This window comes from Camelina sativa, chromosome 13, assembly GCF_030686135.1.
Source record: "Camelina sativa cultivar CO46 ecotype springtype chromosome 13, ASM3068613v1".
In the NCBI taxonomy this organism is placed as follows: Eukaryota; Viridiplantae; Streptophyta; class Magnoliopsida; order Brassicales; family Brassicaceae; genus Camelina; species Camelina sativa.
In genome coordinates, this window is record NC_141892.1 from 20548596 (window position 1) to 20563801 (window position 15206).

At 36.4% G+C, this 15206-nt stretch overlaps 1 protein-coding gene and 1 pseudogene across 1 annotated transcript; both read left to right on the forward strand.

Moving 5' to 3' along the window:
* The first annotated feature begins 506 nt into the window (after positions 1-506).
* Positions 507-2153, forward strand: LOC104738330 (immune-associated nucleotide-binding protein 13-like; annotated as a pseudogene).
* A 677-nt stretch (positions 2154-2830) lies between these two features.
* Positions 2831-5598, forward strand: LOC104738331 (immune-associated nucleotide-binding protein 12-like). The gene is made up of 6 exons (XM_087480451.1): positions 2831-3230; positions 3682-4173; positions 4255-4526; positions 4615-4779; positions 4875-5015; positions 5199-5598. The coding sequence occupies exons 1-6, from the start codon at positions 3071-3073 to the stop codon at positions 5487-5489; spliced, it is 1521 nt and encodes a 506-aa protein (XP_087336577.1). The 5' UTR covers positions 2831-3070; the 3' UTR covers positions 5490-5598.
* The last annotated feature ends 9608 nt before the right edge of the window (positions 5599-15206 follow it).

Consider the following 15206-nt stretch of genomic DNA (forward strand, 5'->3'; position numbering starts at 1 on the left):
TTCGGGTTTAATGGGTACCGAGTATTATCCGACCCTAACCCAAACCCACGGGTATTAGAAAATAGAATCCAATAGAGTGTTTTTGCAAACCTGTACCCAACCCGAACCCGATTTTTCAGGTCGGGTTCCGGGTTGGGTATTCGGGTACGGTTCTTATGCCCAAGCCTACTTACAAGTGCTACATCATAACCAAAAGTGATTAGTCGTACAGTCGTATAATAATCCTCGGTGAATTGGTTTACTTTAACTTTAAAGTTAATATGGAGGAATATGGATGGTCCTCTTTGCATTCTCGTCTCTCGATACAATAAAACTCTCATTGGAACTAAAACACTATTAACAGCATTTGTTAGTAGGGACTGTTGACATTCCTTCCTTTTTAGTATTCTCTAGGCAATTTAAGTTTCTCTCTATTTTCATCCTTTATGTTTAAGGTTTAGATAAGTTCCTTGAGAAAAGAGAGTCTGAAGATCTCTTATTCTAAAATTTACTTGCCAATTTTTCAAATGGGTGGAGGATTGGTAGCAAATGAGATCGAAGCTGGTAAAGGTATGTCTTTTGTTTTTAGACTCTTCAAATATCTTTATTTAACTATTTCTTTGCATTTTTGAAAGAAAACACATAATTAATCTCCTACATGACTTCCATTGTTGTTTCTTATTGTGTTTGTTTGTCTCTACCGCTTGATTTCTTTTGTTAATTTCAATTCTTTCTGTAAAGATCACTATTAGAATGTGTTACTTTATTGGTTCTTTCTTTCTAAATTTTTCTCATTTCAAGAACCATCACATGTTTTTTTTTGTGTGTAACAGATTCGCTAGTAATGGAACAACATCCTGAAAGAACTCTAGTGCTGGTCGGTAAAACAGGGAATGGTAAAAGTGCAACGGGAAACAGCATCCTTGGAGAAACTAAGTTCCAGTCAAAAGCAAGAGGAACATTCATTACTAAAGAGTTCAAGATACAAAAAGCCTCACTACCGAGTGGTCTTGAAGTCAATGTCATTGATACACCTGGTATGTGTGTTTGCGCTATTCTGGTTATTCATACTAAATCCCCACACTTTCTTAGAACAATACTTTAAGATTAATGCTCCCTTGCAGGACTGTTTAGTGCTTCCTCGACTACAGAATTTACTAGCAAAGAAATAGTTAGATGCTTACTTCTAGCTAAAGAAGGAATTGATGCAGTGCTTCTTGTTTTCACTTTGAGGGCTCGGGTAACAGACGAGGAACAATCAACACTTCAAACATTAAAGATCCTTTTCGGTAGTCAAATCGTAGACCATATGATTGTTGTTTTCACCAATGGAGATGCACTTGATGAAGGAGAAACTCTGGATGATTACTTGGATTTTGTCCTGAGCTCCAAGTAGTTTTCTCATTACTTGCTTGACACTTACGTAAGAGTGGTTTTGATATTCCGGTAAAACTAATTAGGTGTTGTTTTAGGAAATTCTCAAGGAATGTGGTGACCGTAAGGTGTTGTTTGACAATAGGTGTGATATCCCTGAAAGAAAGAAAGACAAGCAAGTCCAAGATCTTCTCAAACTAGTCGAGCAGATCTCAAAGAGGAACAATGGCAAATCATACATGGCTGACTTATCACTTCAGCTAAGGGTTGAAAATTAAAGATTGACTCTTTTCTTTTATAAATATGTTTGACATTTTCTTATATGTATCTTGTCAAAATTTGATATCTTTTTGCATGAGAATGAGGCAACAATCCAGCAAAAGAAGAAGAAGATTGAAGCAATGAAGAAAGGTTTATTTTCTAAAGAAGAGACATCTCTATTGAAGGAGTTAGAGAACTCATATAAGAAACTGCTTAAGGAAACCGAAGAGAAGGTCATACACTTATCGGTTGTCGTCTCTCTTAGTTCCCCTAGTTGTGATGTTTAGATTAGATCTTTATATGTTGATGATGTTGTGTCTGGTCAGGTCTCTAATCAGTTAAAGGAATCTTTGAGGGAAGTGAAGGAGCAACTATCAAAGGCAGAATCCAGAAGAGAAGAAGCCGAGAAAAAGATGAACGAAAACCAGAAACTATCGGCTGATGAGATTAAGCAGTTGAGAGAAGATCTCAAGAATGCCAAGAAAGAGAGAGATAAATTACGTGCCAAAATTGATGAGAAAAACTGCACTATTCTTTGATTAGTATCAATCTTCCCATCCTCAATCTGATACTATTTTGTATAAGATGTGGCTTTTAAGTTTGAATTGCTTCAAGGATACTAAGAAGAGTGTTGAAGAAACATATGTATTTTTGTATGACACCAAACTAGGATATTAAATATCACAAGAAAAGAGCATTAAGAATGTTTATTGATGGGAAAGCCTTTATTACATATATGCACCAATCCTAAGTAACATTTTTTTCCTTCTAGTGACTTTTTTATATTTCTATCAATTGTTAGATCTTTCAAATTGTATTGTATGAAATTTTATGTATCGTATGATTCGTATATAATCCTTAGTTAGTGGAGAATTGGTTTAAAATTTCAAAGTTAAAAGCTTTTAATGGTTTATTGGAAATATAACGTCTCCCATATGACTTCTCGAGACCAAAAAATAAAAACACTCATCAGCAATTCGTTAGTAGAGGAGTAATAAGACTTTTGATATTCCTTTTTTTTTCTCTACATAAATATTTTTCTTTAAAGCCGAACTCAGGGTCTTGAGAAATAAGACTTTTGATATCCCTTTTTTTTCTTTGTTTCTATATAAAACCAAACCCATAAACCTATCTTCACTTTACTTATTCAGAAGAAACTATACAATTTTCAAATGGGTGGAGGACTAATAGCAGATGATTACTCAACTGATCCTGCAGGTATGTCTTTGTTTCTTTTAACTCTTTGAATCTATTTCTCTCACTCAGTCGTATGCAACAAGAAGAGAATATCAATGGGATCCATATTGCAATTAGTATTAGCCTAAGTCTCTATGCGTTTCCAACAAACCAGAGGATCCAGATATAGTTTGTTCCTTGCTTTTTTTTTTTTCTTCTTTTTCTCTTTTTTTTGAGAAGCATGCATGCATGTGTGTAAATCTATTCACATATCCTCAAAATGAGGAAAAAACTGTTTTCTATTCATATTTTTAAAAAAATTCTAGCTCTTTGTTTGATGATATGTATAGATCTGGATTTGACTGAATTGCTACTGGTCTCGGAGGATGGTTCTGTTTCGGAGGTTACTTGTGATTTAGGTTTACAGCAGAAACCTACAGGTAAGTTTCTGTATCTTTAAACTCTTTGAATCTATTTTTTTCTCTCATCTAAACATAATATGAATCTGTGTCTTGCAAGAGTAGTACTATAGTGGTTCCGTAAAAGAAATTGACTCTATGCATTTCTGAAAAGAAAAAAAAAAAAGAGTATTAGCTTATCATTTTGCTGCTCCCTTTTGCAGAACAGAGAAGTATGAAACGTACATATATCTACTTTAGATTTGATAGTTAAAGTTCATTGGCTTAATATACACAAGTACAACAAATTTTCTTAGTTTTGGAAAAAGTGAGCCAAAAAAAATAGACACGAATGCATAAAGATATAAATGTAATGTCTTTTGTAAACAAAACCTGTTTGAGTTAGTGATCCACCCTTCACAAAACAGTTTATCTTTGTGCAATATTTCCTAGTTAATTTTTTCTTGACATGAATATCTTTGGATTTTGACAGAGTTGCCAATGGATGAACCTGTTTTTGAGGTTGGCTTAACAGAGTTGCCAATGGTGACAGAATCTTTGGAAGAGGATGGATCGGTTTTGGAAGTTGGTTTGACAGAGCTGCCAAAGAACTCAGAATCTTTGCAAGAGGATGGACCGGTTTTGGAGCTTGGCTTGACAGAGTTACCAAAGGTCACAGAATCTTTGCCTGAGGATGGACAGGTTTTGGAGGTCGGTTTGACAGAGTTGCCAAAGGTCTCAGAGCCCTTGCCTGCGGATGGTTCTGTTTTGGAGGATACTTGTGAGTTACGTTTTGAGCAGAAACCTGCAAGAACCCTACTTTTGGTCAGACGTTCTGGTAACGGGAAAAGTGCCACAGGGAATAGCATTCTCGGAAGTCGAGCCTTCGAGTCAAAAGGCCGTGCATCAGGGGTAACTACAGCCTGCGAGCTGCAGAGTTCGACGCTACCCAATGGCCAGATCGTCAATGTTATTGACACTCCAAGTAATGTGTGCGAGTTTGAAAACTACCTAGCCAATTAGTCTTCTACGATATTAAGTATTAACAATCTTAAACCTGTTGCAGGTCTCTTTAGTCTATCTCCATCAACCGAATTTACATGCAGAGAGATTTTGAGGTGCTTCTCTCTTTCCAACGAAGGGATTGATGCAGTGCTTCTTGTATTTTCCTTGAGGAACCGACTCACAGAAGAGGAGAAATCTGCGCTTTTCGCATTGAAGATCCTTTTTGGAAGCAATATTGTTAACTACATGATCGTTGTTTTTACAAATGAAGATTCCCTTGAGGATGATGGTGACACATTTGATGATTATTTGAAAGACTGTCCTGATTTAAAGGTTTGTGTATCTTTCACTTTAGATCTCGAAACTTCAGGCAGATTCACTTTATCTTGTGTTTCTTATTGAGTTGTCTTGTATGTTGTAGGAAATTATTGAGGCCTGCAATGACCGCAAGGTGTTGTTTAGGAACAGGTCTAATGCCCCTGAGAGTCAGAAAGCTAAGCAAGTTGAGGAGCTTCTCAACTATGTTGAAGAAATTGCAAGGTTGAATGGTGAACCATTTATGTCTGATTTATCCCATCAGTTGAGGGTGAGGAATAAAAAAAAGTGAATGTTTTTTTAAGTACACATCCCTAGTTGATGTCTTTTGATTTTTGCTTATTTATCATTACATCTGCTTCTCAGGAAAATGAAACTGCCTTCAAGATAAAGCAGAGGAAGATTTCAGAAATGAAGGGCTGGTACACAAAACAAGAGATGTTTCTAAAGATGAAAGACATGGAGAGGTCTTTTAAAAATGAGCAGCTCAGGCAAATGATGGAGAGGGTACTGTGTTATGTAGTTTTAATATTCTTCATTGATATTTTGATTGAGTCATGAATGTCACAAACATTAGATTTAATTAGTGTCCCTCTTCACAGCACATATGTGAAGAAATTAATATTTTTGTTAAATGTATTCCAAACTTGATAATTTCCTATGAAACATTCCTCTGATTTACTTTCTTAGGTGGAGTCACAGCTGAGAGAGACAACAGAGAGGCTAGAGCAGCAGCTGAACCAAGAGCAAGCTGCAAGACTTGAATTGGAGAAAAGGGCGATGGAAGCAGAGAAAATGTCAAGTGATGTGGTAAAGAAGCTGGACGAAGAGAAAGCTGCGAGACTTGACATGGAGAAACGAGCAAATGAAGTAGAGAAAAATTCAACTGGTGTGATTGAGAAGCTGAGGGAAGATCTAAGGAGAGCTGAAGAAATGGCCAAGGAGCTCAATGAAAAGGCTAAACAGTGCATCATTCTTTGATTGATACTGTGATCAAAAAGACTAAATTTGATGCTTGATGAATGGAGTGATGGGTTTCTTGTTATCTTATCATTGACGGATATATACTTTCCCTAAGTTGGGTTGGTTTTTTCTGCTTTCTCACTTATTGTAAACCTTTTATAATCCTTTCTTTTTGTACCCTTGAAGAATTATGCTAAGAACATTTACAGGGCCAACCCTTCTGACTTCTGCATACAGAAAACACACATTGGGAATAAACACCAATATCAATAATTCCTCAACTGAGAGTAAGTAACCTTTTGATATCTTTTTTCTTCTTTTTAGTCTATCTTAAGACAAAACTGAAGGTTCAGATGAGAGTTCTTTAGAAACCAGAGTCTTAAAAAGTTTTGTTTTCTTTTCGTTCTATATATATGTATATAACAATAATTATATATACAAATATACAACCCATTAACATACATATCTGTTAGAATTACTTTTTTTTGGGTAAAATGTTAGAATTACTTGTTTAACAGAAAGAAACAATTTTGGTAACATTGTGTTTGTTTTTTTTGGTAACATTGTGTTTGTTTTTTGTCCTTTTTGCAGTAACATTAGGAATTTATTTCTTTTTCCTTTTTACAATAGGGTTATGATGTCAATTAAAAAGATATCATCTTATAACGAAATGTTGAACATATTTGGTTATAAAAAACACATAATATTTTATAATATGTATTAATAATAAATATCTGTTATAAAAATAGATAAAATCATAATTCTTAAGTACTAGATAAGCAAAAGTATAGATATGTATAAGCAAAATATAAGAATTCTACCAAAAAAAAAAGAGAGCAAAACATAAGAAAAAGAAAAACATTTTGTTATTTCATATTTTTGTTTGAAGATGCTTTATGCCCACCGAAATCTTCCCCTAAAATAAAAGTCATGCATGGAATATTAGAATGAGCTGTGATGATTTTGACCACAAAAAAAAAAAGGAATGAGCTATTTGTTTAGAGTTATTCAACATTAGGAATTTAGAGTTATTTGTGTTTCCTTTTTACATTAAGGTCATGATGATGTATCATGGCCTAAAGGGCCTTTGATTCTATAAGAAAAATCATATTCAGGTGGAACTGAAAGCCGTGTCAATGGACGTTGTCAGCCTATCCTTATAATGGGATCTTCAAATCACATCCCATATGTTTAGCTGATAGATTATCCACTTTCCATAAACTTTACTGTATATTCTTAGCAATCTTTAGCATTTATGTTTGGGATACGCTCTAGTGTATATATGTTTGTGTAATCCTCTATCAATTATACAGAAATCAATTCCATACTCTGTTCTTTTCATGGTATAAGAGCTAGACACACACATTTTTTCTTTTTATTGATTAATCATGGGTGGTACGAATCCCCCAAACCCGATGAACACAAACTCGACGACCCCGAACCCGACGAATACGAACTCGACGACCCCGAATCACGCTACTGTGGAGGTAAGACGTACAATATCTCCATATGACAAGACTGCTGCCGACAACCCGGGAGTTGTGATATCTCATCCACTGTTGAAAGGGATGAACTACGAAGAATGGGCGTGTGGTATGAAGACGGCGCCATGTTCTCTCAAAAAATTTGGATTTCTCAATGGATCTATTGCTCGACCAAAAGAAGGATCGTCCGATCTTGAAGACTGGTGGACTATTCAGGCGTTGCTGATCTCCTGGATCCGGATGACCATTGATCCGGTGTTGTGTTCCAATATTTCTCACCGGGACGTTGCTAAGGATCTCTAGGATCACTTGAAGAAACTGGTCTCGGTTACAAATGGTCCACTCATTCAGCAACTCAAAGCGGAACTGGCTTCCTGCAAGCAACGAGGGCTTACCATAGAGAGCTACTATGGCAAGTTGAACCGCATTTGGGATAGCATGGCTAACCATAGGCCATTGCGTGTGTGCAAATGTGGGAAGTGTGAGTGCAATCTTAACACATTGTAGGAGCAAGATCAAGAGGAAGACAAGGTCCATGATTTTCTTTCTGGTCTTGATGAACCTTTTAACACGGTGAGGTTGAGTCTCGTTTCTCGTATGCCGATCCAACCTTTGGAGGAAGTGTAGTTCGTAAAGAGGAAGACTTGAGGAACAATGTTAAAACAAAGGATAATGTAGCAGAAATCACTGCATATGCAGTTCATCAACGTGGTCTTGTATCTTCCTCTGTCCGTGTTGACGATGCGGTGGCCGTATGTAAAAATTGTCATCGTAGTGGTCATTCCGCTAATCGATGCTTTGTTGTTGTGGGCTATCCGGAGTGGTGGGGTGATTGCCCATGAAGTCGAACGGTACAAGGCAGGGGTCGTGGTGGTTCTGTTGGTGGTACATCGGGTGGTCGTGGTCGTAACGTGACATATGAAAATGTAGTTCACGTGCCTCCCATGCAACCTCAGGAACGTGCTAATTATGTAATCACCGACAAAGACCGTGATGGGGTCAGTGGTCTTGACGACAAGCAGTGGGAACGTCTTATGAAGCTTCCCTTCCAAAAGTCGTTGGTTCCCTTCCAAATGTTTCTGTTTCCATTGTTTCTGAATTTACCAATAAGGTGTGTGATGTATATGCTTGCATGCCAAGCAAACCCGATCTTCTTTTCCAGTTAGTGAGAATAAAACTTCATTTGTTTTTGAGCTTCTTCATTGTGACCTTTGGGAGCCTTATCGAACTCCTTCTTCTTCTGGTGCTCGATATTTCCTTACTGTTGTCGATGATTTTTCCAGAAGTGTGTGGATTTATCTCCAACTCGACAAAACCGAAACATCATTTAATCTGAAAAGTTTGATTTCCTTGCTGAACGACAATTTCAAAAACAAGTTAAGCGTATTTGAAGCGATAACGACACAGAGTTTACAAGTATGAGTGGCTATTTTGAACTTAAGGGATTATCCATGAAACTTCTTGTGTGGGTACACCACAACAAAATGGCAGAGTAGAACGGAAACATCGTCATATTTTACATGTGGCTTGTGCTTTGCGATTTCAGTCTAGCTTGCCAATCACCTTTTGGGGAGAGTGTATTTTGACTGCTGGTTATTTAATAAATCGCACTACTAGTTCGGTGCTTGATGGAATTACACCATATGAGAAGCTCCATGGTACACCTCCAACTTACGATCATGTGAAGGTGTTTGGCACTCTTTGTTATGCGCAAAATCAGACACACAAAGGGGATAAATTTGCTCCAAGAAGTCACAAATGTGTATTTGTTTGCTATCCTTATGGCATAAAGGCATGAAGACTATATGTGATATGCTCAAATTTAACCCTGAGCTATTCTCTCAAATTAAGAGATCAATTGTAATACTTATGGATCGAATCCACACAGACTCTAGATTCACACAATAGATTTAATAATCTTTTGATTATACTAAACAGAAATATTGTAATTAAATTGTAAAATAAAACCGAAAACAAAAGAGTTGTAAAATTCAGAATGATGAAACGTTAGGCCTAGGGAAATTCTCAGGAAATCATGGAAAATCAGATCAATTAATTAAGCAAGCAGAATTCAATAATTAAGCACCGCTCTTGAACTCTAAATACAATTGTAAAATAAATCAGTTTTCACTGCAAATATTATCTAAGTTTTAAAACCCGAAAATCGAAATCTCTTTGCAAAATCCAAGTTAAAAACCAGCAATAAAATCAAGTTTGGATAAGTTCACAAAATCACTAATTCAAATCTCTTTGCAAAAAGTAATTTTGCTCACCAAAGGTTTTTGTCATTAAAATCAATTATATTCTCATATCAATCCATAATCTTAAGATCTAAATCCAGATGACTAATCAAAGATCTAGCATTAAAAACAACCTATGGTGAAGAACAAGAAAGATAAAAAATCCAAACAATTAATCCATCTAACAATCCATGAAATCCCTAATGAGAAACCCTAAACCTGACAAGCAGATCTACTCAGACATAATTGTAAAAAACACAAATCATGAATAAAACATATATCATTAAGAGATTAAAGGAAGAAGAAAATGAGTTATGAATCTTCTCCGAATGAGTCTTGATTCTTCTCTCCAAAAACTCTCTAAAAATCTCTCAGGGTTCTCTCTCAAAATTTGCAGGGAAAAATAAAGCTTAGGTCTAAACAATGATCTAAAAAACCTATTTATATTCCTAAAACACGTTCATGGACTAATGATGCAAATATGGAAAACTTTGGAGCAGCTTTGTAAATCTTCAAAACTTATGGGAAAACTTCCGATTTCTTCTTTGGCTATGCATCGATCGACACTAACAATTGCATTGGTCGATGCCTTCTCTGAATTCGTCTCCCAACTTTGCAGCTTCAGCCTCAATGCTTAAATGTATTTCAAATCCTCCTATTTAGCTCAATTATGCTCCCATCAATGCTAAATTCTATAAAGACTCAAAAGACTCTAAAAATACCAAAAAAACTCTATAAATAAGACTTATATCATGACTAAAAACACTTAAAACCATGATATATCAATATGATCTTGTTTGATTTTTCAGCTCAAGGACGTGGTTTTTAGCGAAACAGAGTTTCCGTTTGCAACTAATGTCCGCATGACGAATTCACACGAGGAAGACGTTGAGATATGGGCCACAAGCTTACTGGGCCCAATAGAAGAAGAACCAACCAGGCCAGTCGGTCCATTAAACTCTTCAAGCTCAGTTGATCTTGTTTCTTCTCCTGCCACGATACCCGATTCATCTTTATCGTCGCCAACTCCGGTGTCGTCATCCTCTGCTCCGATCACCTCCTCGCCATCTTCTGCCACAGTCGCTCCGTCTGAACCGTCCACATCATCTCCAGTCGTTAATCCTTCACCATCAACGTCTAACTCTACCGATGACGAAGAGGTTCTTCAGCCTGTCGCGGTTGAATTACGGCGAGGCTTGCGACCGCGAAATCCACCGCTGAAATTGCAGCATTATAAAACGTACACCGCGCAGACACGGCTTCTGGGTAATTCTTCTTCCCATTATCCAATTTCGAATTATGTGGGATCTACTCGTTTCTCTACGACGCATCGTGCATATTTGGTTGCGATCAGTGATGCGGTAGAACCCAAGACATATCAACAAGCAACACAAAGCAAGGTGTGGAACAATGCTATGGGGTCTGAAATTGAAGCTCTAGAAGAAAACAAAACTTGGACGATTGAAGATTTGCCCCTGGTAAGAAAGCGATTAGATCGAAATGGGTGTACAAAATTAAACACAATTCTGATGGTTCAATTAAGCGATACAAGGCACGCTTGGTAGCTCTTGGCAATAAACATGTTGAGGGTGTTGATTACCGCGAAACGTTTGCACCGGTGGCACGTATGCAAACCGTACGAATGTTTTTACAAGTTGCTGTTGGAAACAATTGGCCTGTGCATCAGATGGACGTGCACAATGCCTTTCTCTGTGGTGATCTTGTTGAAGAAGTCTACATGAAGCCTCCGCCAGGTTATTTTACGAACAATGAGAACAAAGTCTGTAGATTGCGCAAGTCATTGTACGGTTTAAAGCAAGCTCCTCGGTGTTGGTTTCAGAAGTTAACAACCGCTTTGCGTGAGTATGGTTTTGTTCAATCTCTCTCTGATTATTCATTAGTTACGTTTGCCAAAGGTGGTATACGGATCAATATTCTTATTTACGTTGACGACATGATTGTCTCAGACGAAGCCTTACATCTTTTTAAAGGCTACTTGGCTTCTTGTTTCAAGATGAAAGACCTTGGTCCTTTGAAGTATTTTTTGGGCATTGAGGTCTCTTGTAGCAACAAGGGTTTTTATTTGAATCAAAGAAAATACACTTTGGAGCTTCTAGCCGAGGCAAGCTTATTGGGTTGTAAACCGGTGGAATTTCCTCTGGACCAGAATCATAAGCTGGGTCTTTCCACCTCGCCATTGCTTCAACATCCAGATCAGTATCACCGGCTAGTTGGGAAATTGATATATTTGGCAGCTACGAGGCCTGATTTGGCATTTTGTGTTCATGTTTTAGCACGTTTTATGAAAGCTCCAAGGAAGGATCATTGGCACGCGGCTTTACGAGTTCTTCACTATTTGAAAGGTAACCCATGTCAAGGCATCCTTTTACGCGCTCAGAAAAAATTTCAAATCACAGGTTGGTGTGACTCTGATTGGTCTGGGTGTCCTCTTTCTCGTCGATCTGTTAGTGGCTATTTGGTTTAAGTCGACGATTCTCCAATCTCTTGGAAGACGAAGAAGCAAGATACCGTGAGTATGTCATCCACAGAAGCAGAATATCGGGCTATGACATACATCACTAAGGAAATCCTTTGGCTGAAACGAGTTCTTCGTGATCTTGGGGTTTCTCATGATCAGCCGATGCACCTCTGCTGTGATAGTAAATCAGCAATCTACATTGCTACCAATTCTGTATTTCATGAACGGACAAAACACATTGAAAATGACTGTCATTTCATCAGGGACGAAATTCAACGGGGTGTTCTTCTAATGGGATCTTCAAATCACATCCCATATGTTTAGCTGAGAGATGATTCACTTTCCATAAACCTTACTGTATATTCTTAGCAATCTGTAGCATTTATGTTTGGGATACGCTCTAGTGTATATATGTTTGTGTAATCCTCTATCAATTATACGGAAATCAATTCCATACTCTTTTCACCTTATACGCACAAGTTTGATCACGGTTTGTTCCTGGAGAGTACAAAGCGTCAATATTTTTTTACAGCCCACTCTAGCTTATTCACGATGTTGAAAGGCCAAATGTAGTCGATGACACCGCAAAGCAACGCCCGTTTGTCACGGTCTATTCCAATTAACATGGAATAGTCCATGACATTGAGATCCTTCAATCAATTCGTTCAAGTAATTTTTGACCAAAAAAATCAAAACCAACTAGTATATACCTAAATAATATAACTTTAAAATTTAAATTAAATCAAAGAAAACGGAAAATGTGATATTTTTTAACGAGTTTTCAAATTAAAAAAATTAGAAATTGTGTTTTCGTGACATTTTCCATGTTTGCAAAAGTTTTCGTTTTCTGATGTTAAAAAAAAACTAATATTGTTTTCTGATGTTAAAAGATACGGTTCATGTAGTTAGTAAATATTTTAAAAATAATTTGTGTAAAGTTAATAAAAATTGCATGAATTTTATAATAAAAAAGGACTTCCATTGATTTTTATAATTATATATACATATACTAGTTACATATATCACAAAAAGTATATGTATATTGTAAATTATTACATAACTTTGACCAAAAATATGTTACCTAAAAAATGATTTTAATTAAATTTGCTCAAAATTGAAAGAAACTTACATGTAAACATTAGAAAACAAATTATATAATAGAGATAGAGCAAATCAAAATAAAATTAATAATGTGAAGAGATGTCAACCAAACAAAAATGGGAGAAGGGAGACTCCAACTCATCATTGTATATCTATGTACTGCACAAATAACCAGTTGATCTAACAAATAAGTATACAGTACACTATTGTTTTTTTTTTTTGCAAATCAGCATGGGGCACGTGCCCCACCTTCTTCCTATGTGCATCCGCCCCTAGTATCAGATGATGTTGCTTCAGGTTTGTTTCTTCAATCTCATTGTAAGCGCAAGTAGAAGAGAATATGAGTATACTCTAAATATATACTCTTAGCTCTTTTTTTATTGAGAAATTCCTTTAAATAACACTAAAAAGGTTTTTTTGTCCAAAAATACCACATTTTAGTTTTTTCCAAAAATAGCACAAAAGTTTTTTTTTTCCAAAATTACCACAAACACAAAAATTAATTTTTAAAGATGTAATTTTTTTTTTTTAAGGTTTGGGTTGGCACATTTAGTTTTAGGGTATAGTTTTTAGGGGTAAGGTTTAGTATTTAGAATTTAGAGATTAGTTTTTAGTATTAGAACTTTAATTCAATTATGTGGTATTTTTGGAAAAAAATTACATATTAATGGTATTTTTGGAGAAAAAACTAAATTGTGGTATTTTTGGATTAAAAACCAATTTTAGTGGTATTTAGGATATGGAGATGGAGTTGCTAGTGATTTATATTTATCTTTTTTTATATATATATTTTTATCTATAGTGGCGACGGAATCTTCTTTAGAGTATTGTTCTGTTTCGGAGGTTACTTGTGATTCACGTTTAGAACAGAGACCTACAAGAACCGTGCTTTTGGTAGGGCGTTCAGGTAATGGGAAAAGCGCTACAGGGAAGAGCATTCTTGGAAGACAAGCCTTCGAGTCGAAAGGTTGTGCATCAGGGGTGACTACAGTCTGTGAGCTACAGAGTTCGACGCTACCTAATGGCCAGATCCTGAATGTTATTGATACTCCTGGTAATGTGATTATGTACATGTGTGTTTGAATCTGAAAACCATCAAGCCTTGTGATATATATCTATATATATATATATACCTGTGCATCTTGTTTGTTTTTGCAGGTCTGTTTAGCCTCTCTCCATCAACCGAGTTTACGTGCAGAGAGATTTTAAGGTGCTTATCTCTGACCAAAGAAGGGATTGATGCAGTACTTTTGGTGTTTTCCTTGAGGAACAGGCTAACAGAAGAGGAGAAATCTGTGCTGTTAGCATTAAAGATCCTATTCGGATGCAAAGTTTTTGACTACATGATCGTTGTTTTCACAAATGAAGATGCCCTTCAAGATAACGGTGATACGTTTGAGGAATATGTGAATGACTGTCCTGATATCAAGGTTAGTGTGGTCTTGCTATTGGTACTGAAACCTCTTTCAGTAGATTTTCACGTTCTTACGCGTTGAGGGTTGAATTGTTTATGGTTATAGGAAATTCTCGGGGCCTGTAATGACCGCAAGGTGTTGTTTGAAAACACGGTGAAAGCCTCTGACATTCAGAGAGCTAAGCAAGTTCAAGAGCTCCTAAACTACGTTGAAGAAATCGCAAGGACGAATGAGAAACCGTATATGGACGATTTATCTCACGAGATAAGAGTGAGTGAAACAATGGACTTTAGTTTATTACACATCCCCTCTTTTGATGTCTTATATGATTGCTTATCTTGGTTATTACATCTTCATCTTAGGAAAATGAAACTGCTTTTCAAGAAAGGCAGAGGCAGATCTTGGAAATGAAGTTGAACCAACAAGACATGTCTCGGATGTTAAAAGATACGGTGAAATCTTATGAAAATCAGCAGATCAGTCACATGATGGAGAGGGTAATTAATGTGTTTTGGAGTTTTCTATATATTGTTTTGTTACTTATCAGAATGAGTCATGAATCTCACAAAAACATGAACTAATTATATAGTATCCCTCTTATAGTCTTATTGTTTGTTCAACAGTTGGAGACTAAGCTGAAAGCGACAAAAATGAGGCTAGAGCTGCAGCTGAAGAGAGAGAGCAAGATGCTAGACTTGAAATGGAGAAAAATTCAAGTGATGCAGTTGATCAGCTCAGGACGGATCTCGAGAAGGCGGAAAAAATGACCATGCAGCTTAAATGAAATTCCAAAAAGTGCACCATTCTGTGATTGATATTGTGATCAAAAGAACCAAACTTTATGCTGACTGAACTGTGCTTTTCTTACGTTGAGAGATAATTTTTTTCTAAGTTGTGTTAGTTTTTTCATGTTTCTTCTTCTACCCTTTATATGATGGTCTTAATTTTTCTTACTGATTCTACCAAAAAAAGAACTTAGTCTCTCTCTCTGTTTAATTATTATTTTTTTACCTTTT